General features: G+C 42.3%; 1 protein-coding gene across 8 annotated transcripts in view; it reads left to right on the forward strand.

Moving 5' to 3' along the window:
• LOC139413432 (rap1 GTPase-activating protein 1-like) overlaps positions 1-12,170 on the forward strand; it is a 39,214-nt gene that overhangs the window by 24,741 nt on the left and 2,303 nt on the right. For 3 of the 8 annotated variants that reach the window (XM_071160809.1, XM_071160808.1, XM_071160805.1), the window contains exons 12-21: positions 2,054-2,209; positions 2,446-2,517; positions 2,614-2,700; positions 3,012-3,152; positions 4,183-4,302; positions 6,454-6,563; positions 10,432-10,548; positions 11,060-11,195; positions 11,338-11,449; positions 11,540-11,640. In XM_071160809.1, coding sequence (XP_071016910.1) covers positions 2,054-2,209; positions 2,446-2,517; positions 2,614-2,700; positions 3,012-3,152; positions 4,183-4,302; positions 6,454-6,563; positions 10,432-10,548; positions 11,060-11,195; positions 11,338-11,449; positions 11,540-11,640 — 1,152 coding nt within the window. Of the gene's footprint in view, positions 1-2,053; positions 2,210-2,445; positions 2,518-2,613; positions 2,701-3,011; positions 3,153-4,182; positions 4,303-5,745; positions 5,827-6,453; positions 6,564-10,431; positions 10,549-11,059; positions 11,196-11,337; positions 11,450-11,539; positions 11,641-12,042; positions 12,091-12,170 lie in introns of all 8 variants that reach the window. The other 5 variants (XM_071160810.1, XM_071160807.1, XM_071160811.1 and 2 more) reach the window with 3 other exon arrangements.

Here is a 12,170-nt window from a genome sequence, read left to right on the forward strand (position 1 = left end):
ACAATCAATATGCTCTGTGCTATTTTATGGCAGAGCTTAGCTCTGCAGTGAATGTCATTAATCAACAGGTGTCATGAATATCTCCCCAATGTTCACAGGGGTGTGCAGAATAACATGTCAAACTGGTGACTGAACAGTGAGTCAACACATGTTAGAGAGCAAGTGCTAAGCTGTAGAGGCCTATAATCACAGTGCAGGGAAATATGATCATCCAGTGACCAAAATGAGGTTGAAAAGAGGCCCAAAAAATTGTCAAAGATTCCAGTCACCCTATAGGCACTGTTTTAGGTGGATAGGCACTGTTTTAGATAATGAATTGTCTCTAAATTATTATTTTACGTTGATTTTAATTTCTGTGGTAATTGGCGCATGTGACAAATAAAATTTGATTTGATTCAATTTCCAGACGTTGAAATTAGGTTCATTTTTGGTTCTGATTTACAGTTGAAAATAAGTATTTTACAGAGATTGAAAATACGTAATTTACGGACTTTCAAAATATGTATTTTACAGATGTTAATTTTTTTTTTTTTTTGCGGACATTGAAAATACGTCTTTTACATTTTTTCTTATTATTGTAATGAGCTCCACTCCCAAACAAGACCAATTTTGGTCGGTCCGGACCGGAAGTCTATGTGTCACAAGTTTGTACAGCACAGTACCGCACAGTACAGTACAGCAGAACACAGTAGAGTTTAGTTCAATACAGGAGAGTACAGTACAGTAGAGTTTAGTTCAGTAGAGTATAGTACATTAGAGAACAGTACAGTAAGGGACAGTAGTGCTGAGAGATTACTACTTTTTAAGGTCGGTTCAGTTTCGGAAAATTATCACAGTTTTCAATTTTGGTTTCGCAAATGTTGTTTTAACATTAATTGTACTATGCATTATGTGGGTTGAATACTGTAACAACACAGAATAAAACAATTAATAAAAGTCCCATGATGGTAGTGACTGCCCATTACTGCTTATCACTTATTAAGCATAATTTATCACATTACTTTTAATATAAATGTTCAATTGTTGTTTATATTACATTTATTTATTTTATTTGATGAATGTATTATTTCATTCCAAATCATCATCATCTCTCTATAGGGCTGCTGCCTATGCTGTCTGACAAAATCACTATTTTAGTCGTTCTTCGAAGTAAATAAGGCATACTTTTATGACTGCTGAATACCAACTATCAATCATTTAGATCATGTATTTTCAGGTAGAGATACCTTGTGAAGCAACTGCTCTCTATCCCTCTCCATCACACTTTCTTCTGTCTCTTCTCTCCCTCTCCATGTCTGCCCCACACTAACGTAGCAGGCTTAAAATAAACATACAGACTGGACAAGTAGGCATGCAATGGATTATGGTCATTGAAGTTAATTACCACATTTTCTGCACCAGACTATGTAGAATATGTGCCTGTTGGAATCTACAACTCCCTACTGCATGGCACAGTTCGAGCTTGATCTAATTTACCTCTAGAGAAACTACGCAATGAGCGCATTGAGCTCATAGAAAAAAACTGAACGAAATGGAATTCAAATAATTAATCCGACGTCGATCAATTAGTTGTTTAAAATAACCGAAATGTTAGTAATCGTACTCTGCTGTGCTGTACTGTACTGTACTGTGGTGTACTGACAGTCCAAACTTCTGAAACCTAGACATCTATGATTTGTTCAAATTTGGTCCGATTCAGATTTGAAGGGACGTCTGTGGACATTGAAATCAAGGCCAGTCAAGGTCTTTTCAAAGTCCATGGACACCAGACGGTGCTCACTGGGCTGTCCCTTTTAGTCTCCACTCACTGAATGGGCTATAGGCTGCCCTATGCCTTTCAATAAGCATCACATGACTGCAATTGTTACTTGAAAACTGCTTTTAGAGAGATGTTTCATACTTACAATTAGTAAGCACAAATTGTTTCTGTACTATGCATTTAGTGGATTTTTTACCTGTTTAATTCATCAAGGTGTTCTTTGCTGATCTTAATGCAGTGGTAAAGTTTATGTCCATAATGGTGACACGGTTGTTTGTGCTGTTGTGTTTGCAGCTGCAGAGGAAAAGGCACATAGGCAACGACATCGTGGCCATCTTGTTTCAGGAGGAAAACACGCCCTTTGTGCCAGACATGATAGCCTCCAACTTCCTGCATGCCTATGTGGTGGTGCAGGTGGAGAATGCCTGCTCAGACACCGTCACGTACAAGGTACTATAAGCCTAGGGACACTCCTCACAGTCTATAACCCTGCTCAAGCCTGCTATTTCAATACATAGAGACTCGGCCCAAGGCAACCTACATATGCCTTACTAGATATCAATCAGTAACTGCCCATTATCTTCCTCATAAAGGTTTTTAGGGGCTAGCCAGTGTTATGTGATTTAGTGATAGCATAATGGGCTGTTGTCATTTGGATACATTTCACCGCTCTTCTTCCCCTCCAGGTGTCTGTGACAGCGAGAGACGATGTGCCTTTCTTTGGACCCGCTCTACCGGACCCGGCCATCTTTAAAAAGGTGAGAAGTCATGAATCTAAGTAATGCATAAACTAGGTGAGCCCATGAGAGGGACAACATATTCATGTAGCCCTTCCTCCTCCCCTTCCTCTCTAGGGACATGAGTTCCATGAGTTCCTGTTCACGAAGCTGATAAATGCGGAGTACGCCTGTTACAAGGCTGAGAAGTTTGCCAAGCTGGAGGTGAGAGCATGAGCGTGCCACGGCATGCTGTGCAGTGTGGGGGCGGAGTCACGCGGCTCTCGCTGCACCACTTTACTATGACGTCTGTTTGTGTGTTTGTAGATGCTTTATGTGATGATGAATGACTGGATCGTGTCGGTTCACATACTCATTACAAGTGTGTGTGTGTGTGTGTGTGTGTGTGTGTGTGTGGTGTGTGTGTGTGTGTGTGTGTGTGTGTGTGTGTGTATTTGTGTGTTGAACAAGTGCACAAGTGTTTACATACGATTGATTTCTATAGTTCTGACTGGCGTAATGTGTGTTGTTGTCAGGAGCGCACACGGTCGGCCCTGTTGGAGACACTGTATGAGGAGCTACACATCAACAGCCAGTCCATGATGGGCCTGGGAGGGGACGAGGACAAACTGGAGAATGGGGGTGGGGGGGGGGGGGGCTTCTTTGAGTCCTTTAAGGTAACCCTCCACTATACGAGGTGCAAGCTTAATCGGGCACATGACATGCATGAGAGAGGTTGAATATTATTTCCTGGAAGGGATTCTGGGTATTCAAACATGAAAAATAATGCACAGAAAAGAAAGTGCTCTCTGGCAGTGCCCTGGTGCTGTTGAAGATTCCATAATTAGCTGTTACCGTATCACATCTCACTTTTAGTGTCATGTGACTAGGCGAGGATCAGGGAGTTGGGAGCATCCCTGTCAATGTGCATCCTGCAATCTGACTCTATGTCCTTCATCAATGACCATTAGGGTGGCTGAGCGTGGAGTGTGGGCAGGACAGTGTGCCATGGCAGTGGAGGAGCTGTGATTATGTGTCTCTGAAGAACACTGTAATGGACTCTCATTAGCGAGCTGATGACGCTGCTCGCATGGCAACCCATGTGCCAATATGCTCTTTTCTTCTCTGGCTCTGTCTTGTCTTGTCTGTCTCTTTCTTTTCTCTCTCTATGTCTATCCAGCGCCGCACATTCTATATTACTAGGCAAGTCAGTTAAGAACAAATTCTTATTTACAATGACAGCCTAGGAACAGTGTGTTAACTGCCTTGTTCAGGGGCAGAACGACAGATTTTTACCTTGTCAGCTCAGGGATTCGATCTAGCAACCTTTCTGTTACTGGCCCAAGGCTTTAACCACTAGGCTACCTGCCACCCCACATCATTCATGGATGAGTCTACTGAGCACCTGCAAGACATTGAAGGATTATATCACTCTCCTCTGAACACCCACTCTCTGACCTCAGACTTATTTTACACTTTCCTGTCAGTGTGAAGCACTGGAACTGTCTTACACTAATAGACATCTTCTCTCTTTTGGCCTCTCTTTCCCTCTCACTTATCTACACTGCCCCCAAGTGTTCAAATACGGTCCTGCATGATCTCCATCACTGGTTATCATTAGAATCAGGGTTAGTGTGGTTAAGGCGAGGGTTAGGGTCCATACACACTTACCGACCGTGTCTCCTCGTCTCTCTCTGTACTCTGTAGCGGGTGATCCGCAGCAGAAGCCAGTCTATGGATGCCATGGGCCTCAGTAACAAGAAGCCACACACTGTCTCCACTAGTCTCAGCGGCAGCTTTACCGAGACCCCCAAAACCCCAGGGATAGTAAGTAACCCTTTTGGTTTTACCAGAGGCCCACGTGGGCCTAAGTACTGACTCCCCTGTAGTAAACACTGACCCTCCCCTAACAACACTCAATACATTCATACCCTATCCTCTCAGCCCTGTGGGATTGGCCTAGACTGTCTGTAGCAAACGCCTTATTCCTCCCATCCTTGTCTATCCTACCTGTGCTCAAACCCCTTTATTTAACACACTGTTTCATATATGTGCTCCCCACTTTAAACCTCATATCCGTCACCTCTACAGTTTGCCATTTTCCATGACTTTTTCCATGGCCTTTTTTAAATTAACCACTGTTAATTCCACAGTAATGATTGTCATTTTCATATCATGATAATGTTATACAGTCATGCTTAATCTCAAACCATATTTATTTTCATATTGTGAAACCCAGTTCCCAGATCTGTTGAGGCATAAAAAATAGGCGCTATTGCACCTTTTAAAAAGTTTTTCTTATGCGAATGATCCCTTTCTGCCCTTTTACAGACTTAGTGGGCTTTTGACTCAGACTCTCATAACATTTTGAATCCAGATCTGACAACCTGAGAGCCAGTTGAGAAGAGATGAGTTGAGCTGTCTGACTACCCAGAGTCCCTCCCTTGTTACCTTGCTGGAATGAGTGTTGCATGTGCTGATGTAGCCTCTTTATGCAGCCTAGCATTGTCGCTGCATGAAGCCTATCCTGTATGGAGCTGTGCCTGGTGGCCAGTTGTGAAGACGAGAAGTTAGTACACAGTCTCCTGTATGAATGCACCCACCTATTTCCACTTTGTGACACACACTGTTGCAGAATACTCTGACTGGCAATCCAAAGAAACAGCTGCTGTTTTTCAAATAGTTCGCCGAAATAAATCTGCCCTTTCACATACCAACTTTTTGGATTGTGGCAGACCCTTCTGTATCTCTCTCTATCTGTCATATTTTATTTTAAAAAGCAGGATACGTTTATAGCATTGTGCACCACAATGTTTCCCTTAAAACTAGTACTTTGAATGTTGTTCCATTAACGATCGGTCATATTAGCAAACTGATTTGATTTTAAACATCACACTTCTCTAGTTAAGGCTACTTATCGTAGTGAACAATATCTGCAAAATGTCCACGATAAGCTGTCGGTATGGTCGGTGTCGATACCTTTTGGTTTATCATCCCAGCTCTACCAAATACAGTACGTTATGCCCCTCTGTGGTCTCGGACTCTAGTCAAGCTTTCAATATGAATGGCCTTCCAATGTGTGTTCAATATGTCGCCTGTCTTCTCTGTCCTATGGTATACTGTGAGCTCATGTTCTAATTTGCAACTTGCTGTTCCAATGCTACATGCTGCATGAAATCTCATGGTGACTTCGTTTCTCTGCAACTCTCAATCTCTTTCTATTTATCCCTCTTTCTCTTTCTCTGCTTTCTACTGCCCTGTGTGATTCAGTCATTACTTGTCCCAGGGAAAAGTCCCAGTAGGTATCATGGACGTCGCGGCAGTGCCATAGGGATAGGAACAATAGAAGAGGTTCATGTATAATTCTCACTTCTAATTCGCTGTTTCTCTGCTTTTTTTCTTTGCTTATTTGTCTGGTTATCTGTCTCTTTGCATAACTCAATTACTGTTGCTTTCTGCCTCAACCAATATTTTTAGTTTCATTTATGAAGCAATCATTTTCAACATCTCAAGTGTGGGGTAAAACCACTGGGTTATTATAAAGCTATAATTTAGGTAATAAAGAGTTTATGAAGAATATCCATCGCAAAAATGGAAAGGTTTGTGAGAATACTTACTGGTTTATTACCTTACTCCGTGTATCAATTCCTCTCTTTCACTCATGATGAAGTGATGGACTATCTCAAATTGTCTTTCACCAACATGCTGCTGTCACTTCATTTTAGTCCCCCCATAACGTTTATCATGTGTTGTAGGTAGCAAGTATCATATACTGAAGGCATTTGAGTCATTGTGCAGACTCTCAATGACATTTAACAAATGCCTTTCACTCATATTTGAATGGAATTCACGTTTTCACTGGCTGTAAAACAGGCCAAGTAATATCTTAGACAGTGTACTACAGCCTCCATGTTTTACTATAAGTCATGCTAGAGGAATATAGTGCTGTGGCTGACTAACCTATCCACTACTCCCCAGTCTCTGATCATTCCTGGGAAGAGCCCCACCAGGAAGAAGTCTGGGCCTTTTGGCACCCGACGGAGCAGTGCCATCGGGATCGAGAACATCCAGGAGGTGCAGGAGAGGAGGTGAGAGGAGGGCTTGGGCTACCTGGAGATAAAAGAGGAAAATGGGAGTGTCAGAGAAAATAGATAGAAAGAAGGTGGTGAAATTAAACATATCAGAAGTGTGGGCCAATACCACAAGTCACTATAAATGGCTGTCAGTTGTTACGTGGTTGCATTTTACAGAAGTGTTTCAGTTGCATTAGCATTAGTGGCTAACGGTAGATTAGAGGTAGGGATAGGTTAAGGCTAGTGTTGGGTTCATGTTAGGGTAGGGTTAGCTAACAAGTAGTTGCAAAATGCTATGGTTGTGTTTAGCTACATTTTATAATTAGCTAAGATGCTAAGGTTGTCCCTGAGAGGATTCAAACATGCAACGTTTAGGTTGCAAAACATTCGCATTTTACGCCTACCTATCCTCCTCAACAACCTCCTTACTTTTGTTTCTGTCTAAAGTACCTCCCACAACATCAGCTTGCCTAGTGTTTTTTTTTTTTGCCAATGCTATGACGGTTACAAACTAGTTTTTTTTTGTCCTGCGAATTAGCACGGTTTTATGCCTCAAGAGATGGGAGACAACGGGTAAAGAGAGAGATGAGGAATTCAAAGATACAGGGCTGCCAACTTTTGAATAAATCTTGGAGTGAGATTTGTTATGTGAATTTCATTGCCCCCCTGGCCCTAGAAGGGGGACTGGGAAAATTGTTCTGTTTTAAAGCTAATTTCCTGCAAATCTACGTATTTTGACAAGGCTTAGATTTATGACCAGAGTGGAAAATAACAAAATAAAAACCACAGGTCAGGTGTATTCAGGATGCTTTGAACATTAAATGAACACTCAAAATTCGACAACTTTGTTACTTTGAGATTTTGGGTGGATCCATTTTAAAGTATGCTAATATCTTTTTGGGGGCGGTATTTTTTAGGTGGTTTGGCACTTCATTCAGATAGTAATGAAATGAAATAGGTGACAGGCAAATGCTAGAAACAGTGGGAAGGTTGGATTGATCCCTGTTCTCAGCTAGAAAGTTATATGCAACATGTGCCATGGAGTGTTACCACTACACCAAGACTCTGCACAACAATTGTGTTATATTAATGGTTGATGGCAGAAGGTAACCAAATCATAGATTACAATCTCTGTCACGTTCGTGTGGAGAGACGGACCAAGGCGCAGCGTGATTGGAGTTCCACATCTTTATTTTTAGTGAAATTTAAAACAAACCAAGAAACAAACAATGACCGTGCAGTACTGAGGTGACATGAATCTGCCCCTACACCCTAACCAAATTATTCATCAATTTTCTCCCCACTCTAGAATCAAATGTACACTTTTGGGATCACAACCTGTTTGACAAAGTTATTTTCACAGTTACGAATCAGGTCACCCTACCAAACTTCCCTGCTAAAACATAACGTAGGTCTGCTGCCTTTTTTTTGCAAGTGTGGATTACATCGATTTTAGTACATGCTGTCAAAAGGCTGCATTCTGCAATAGATTTATGGACGGGAGTAACAGCAACCTAAATTTGTTCACAACATTTTACATAAAACAGTGCCACCATGCTACTCTTTTTACAGGTAAAATATCTTGAAATAATATAATTTATTTGTATTTAGCCTGTTTTAGGTAAAAATAAGACAAATATAAAATCAGCGGAGAACGTTCTCAACCATTCAGCGCCACCCTAATCTGAGAGGCATTTCTGTAAAACGTGCATCCAATCAACTTGATCTCTCACATAACTAGGCCAATCATGTGCTTTAATGTGCCGCTTTTCAGAGTGCTGTGAATCGCAGGAGCAGATGGTTTGATTTCAAAACGATTTGGAGCACAGTTGAAAAGTAAACGCGCTAATGGACTAATTAGAAAAATAAAAGCAGTAGTTTTCAATAAGTGACATATAAGGTGTGCCGTGAGAGCATGAGGGTCAAGTGCGTGTGTCTCACGGCCAATGTGTATGAGTTGGCAGCTCTGAAGATATGTGAGGTCACTGGAGAGACATGTTGGTGTTTGACTCTTCCAATCAACAAACCGATAGGCTTTAGCATCCTGATCTCAATTCAAGGTGCTTTATTGGCATAGGAAACATATGTTAACATTGCCTTAGCAAGTGAAGTAGATAATAAACAAAAGTGGAATAAACAATTAAAATTAACAGTAAACATTACACTCACAGACATTCCAAAAGAATAAAGACATGTCAAGTGTCGTATTATGTATATACACTGCTCAAAAAAATAAAGGGAACACTTAAACAACACAATGTAACTCCAAGTCAATCACACTTCTGTGAAATCAAACTGTCCACTTAGGAAGCAACACTGATTGACAATAAATTTCACATGCTGTTGTGCAAATGGAATAGACAACAGGTGGAAATTATAGGCAATTAGCAAGACACCCCCAATAAAGGAGTGGTTCTGCAGGTGGTGACCAGACCACTTCTCAGTTCCTATGCTTCCTGGCTGATGTTTTGGTCACTTTTGAATGCTGGCAGTGCTTTCACTCTAGTGGTAGCATGAGACAGAGTCTACAACCCACACAAGTGGCTCAGGTAGTGCAGCTCATCCAGGATGGAACATCAATGCGAGCTGTGGCAAGAAGGTTTGCTGTGTCTGTCAGCGTAGTGTCCAGAGCATGGAGGCGCTACCAGGAGACAGGACAGTACATCAGGAGACGTGGAGGAGGCCGTAGGAGGGCAACAACCCAGCAGCAGGACTGCTATCTCCGCCTTTGTGCAAGAAGGAGCAGGAGGAGCACTGCCAGAGCCCTTCAAAATGACCTCCAGCAGGCCACAAATGTGCATGTGTCTGCTCAAACGGTCAGAAACAGACTCCATGAGGCTGGTATGAGGGCCCGACGTCCATACGTGGGGGTTGTGCTTACAGCCCAACACCGTGCAGGACGTTTGGCATTTGCCAGAGAACACCAAGATTGGCAAATTCACCACTGCTGCCTGCAACATCCTCCAGCATGACCGGTTTGGCGGTGGGTCAGTCAGGTGGCATTTCTTTGGGGGGTCGCACAGCCCTCCATGTGCTCGCCAGAGGTAGCCTGACTGCCATTAGGTACCGAGATGAGATCCTCAGACCCCTTGTGAGACCATATGCTGGTACGGTTGGCCCTGGGTTCCTCCTAATGCAAGACAATGCTAGACCTCATGTGGCTGGAGAGTGTCAGCAGTTCCTGCAAGATGAAGGCATTGATGCTATGGACTGGCCCGCCCGTTCCCCAGACCTGAATCCAATTGAGCACATCTAGGACATCATGTCTCGCTCCATCCACCAACGCCACGTTGCACCACAGACTGTCCAGGAGTTGGCGGATGCTTTAGTCCAGGTCTGGGAGGAGATCCCTCAGGAGACCATCCGCCACCTCATCAGGAGCATGCCCAGGCGTTGTAGGGAGGTCATACAGGCACGTGGAGGCCACACACACTACTGAGCCTAATTTTGACTTGTTTTAAGGACATTACATCAAAGTTGGATCAGCCTGTAGTGTGGTTTTCCACTTTAATTTTGAGTTTGACTCCAAATCCAGACCTCCATGGGTTGATAAATTTGATTTCCATTGATAATTTTTGTGTGATTTTGTTGTCAGCACATTCAACTATGTAAAGAAAAAAGTATTTAATAAGAATATTTCATTCATTCAGATCTAGCATGTGTTATTTTAGTGTTCCCTTTATTTTTTTGAGCAGTGTATATACACAGTGTTGTAACGATGTGCAAATGGTTCAAGTACAAATGGGAAAATAAATACACATAAATATGGTTGTATTTACAATGGTGTTTGTTCTTCACTGGTTGCCCTTTTCTTGTTGCAACATGTCACAAATCTTGCTGCTGTGACTGCACACTCTGATCTCTCTCTCTCTATTTCCCTCAGTCGGGAAGTGTCCCCCAGCACACAGAGGACCCCAGACAGTGGACACATCTCCCAGGACCCCAAATCAGAGAACTCATCCAATCAGAGCTCACCAGAGATGCCCACCACAAGGACCAGGTGAATAGACAGCACGCAAAAGGGCTCAGTTGAACCCAGGCTGAAGAATGTGTTTATATAAAATCATTTATAATATTTCAAGAATTTTTCAAGATAATTTACCTTCATATGATGATTAAGGTCAAATATCTTGAAATAATATAATTTATTTGTATTTAGCCTGTTTTAGGTTTAAAAAAAAAGATTATATGACAATGACGATAGATAATTTAGCTTGATAAGAAACAACTAGAAAAGGGAAAAAAGTGAATTATCACTCAATATAAGATTTTTTGGCTTGTTTAGTTTGTACTTTTTGCAATGTGTATTAGAGTGGTCATTTACATTTTAGTCATTTAAGCAGACTCTCTTATTCAGGAACAATTCGGGTTAAGTGCTTTGGTCAAGGGCACATCAACAGATTTTTTTTACCTTGTCGGCTCGTGGATTTAAACCAGCGACTTTTCAGTTACTGGCCCAACGTGCTTAACCGGTAGGCTACCTGTCACCCCAGAGTGACCCAGGTGTGTAGTTCCGCCATCTGTTGCAGGGCTCCATACATCCCTGAGGCCCAGGACCTGTCCCGCTCCTCATCCAATGCTAGCAGCTTTGCCAGTGTGGTGGAGGAACACGATAATGTGTGCATCGAGGAATACAACACTGGACTGGTAGGTGCCACTGTTTTCCCACCCACCCTCACTCACTAACATACAACACACCGTAACATAGAGGTTCATGTCTATATAATTGTGACACACACTCGAAAAAGATCCTGACTGACATTTGCTCTTGTGTTTTTGTTTGTTGCAGGAGAGTCTATGCTCTTCTGGAACACCACACAAGAAGGACTCATTTGCGTACGTCTCCTGGGTAGAGGATAGTATGCGCAATACTAGTGCAACCAGCCAGGTCAGCTCTCCAGGTGAGGTTTTTAATAGTGTTTTCAATACTGCCATAAGGCTTCAAAAGTTTAGTTTGTCATGATGGCCCATCGTCTGCCCCTCCCTGACAGCACCTGCACTGCCCCATCAGACTGAGGGGGGCAAAAGGGTAGAGCTCAAAAGGGCAGAGAGCCGAGACAAGACAGAGAGGTCACAGGATAAGTCATCATCGGTAAGATTGGTTATACTATTTTAATAATCAGATCCACTGTAACATCTACGCTCGTTCACTGTACTAGATGTGTACAATGGAAAACAATCAAATACAGATTTCATTCTGCTAACATACAGCACAGGAGGTTGGTGGCACCTTAATTGGGTTTGTGGTAATGGCTGGAGTGGAAAAAGTGAAATGGTATCAAACACAAACACATGGTTTGATGCCATTCCATTCACTCCTTTCAGGCCATTATTATGAGCCGACCTCCCCTCAGCAGCCTCCACTGACATACAGGTATATATTGGTGTTAATAAATGGGCTTATAAATGTATAAACTTACCCTTCATTGTTGTTCAGTAATTGTGGTCTTTGTTAACCTTGTCATTCTCTTTCTGTGTCTGTCTGTGTGTCCAGAATTGTTAGCCTCTCCCCATTGATCACTACATGGGTGTCCATTAGCAGGTACCTGGAGTTTTCCAAGTCAGTAGATGTAACTAACCATGTGTTACTCATGTCTGTTTTTGGATTGGTTATGTGTGATG

The sequence above is a fragment of the Oncorhynchus clarkii genome, chromosome 7, assembly GCF_045791955.1.
Source record: "Oncorhynchus clarkii lewisi isolate Uvic-CL-2024 chromosome 7, UVic_Ocla_1.0, whole genome shotgun sequence".
In the NCBI taxonomy this organism is placed as follows: domain Eukaryota; kingdom Metazoa; phylum Chordata; class Actinopteri; order Salmoniformes; family Salmonidae; genus Oncorhynchus; species Oncorhynchus clarkii.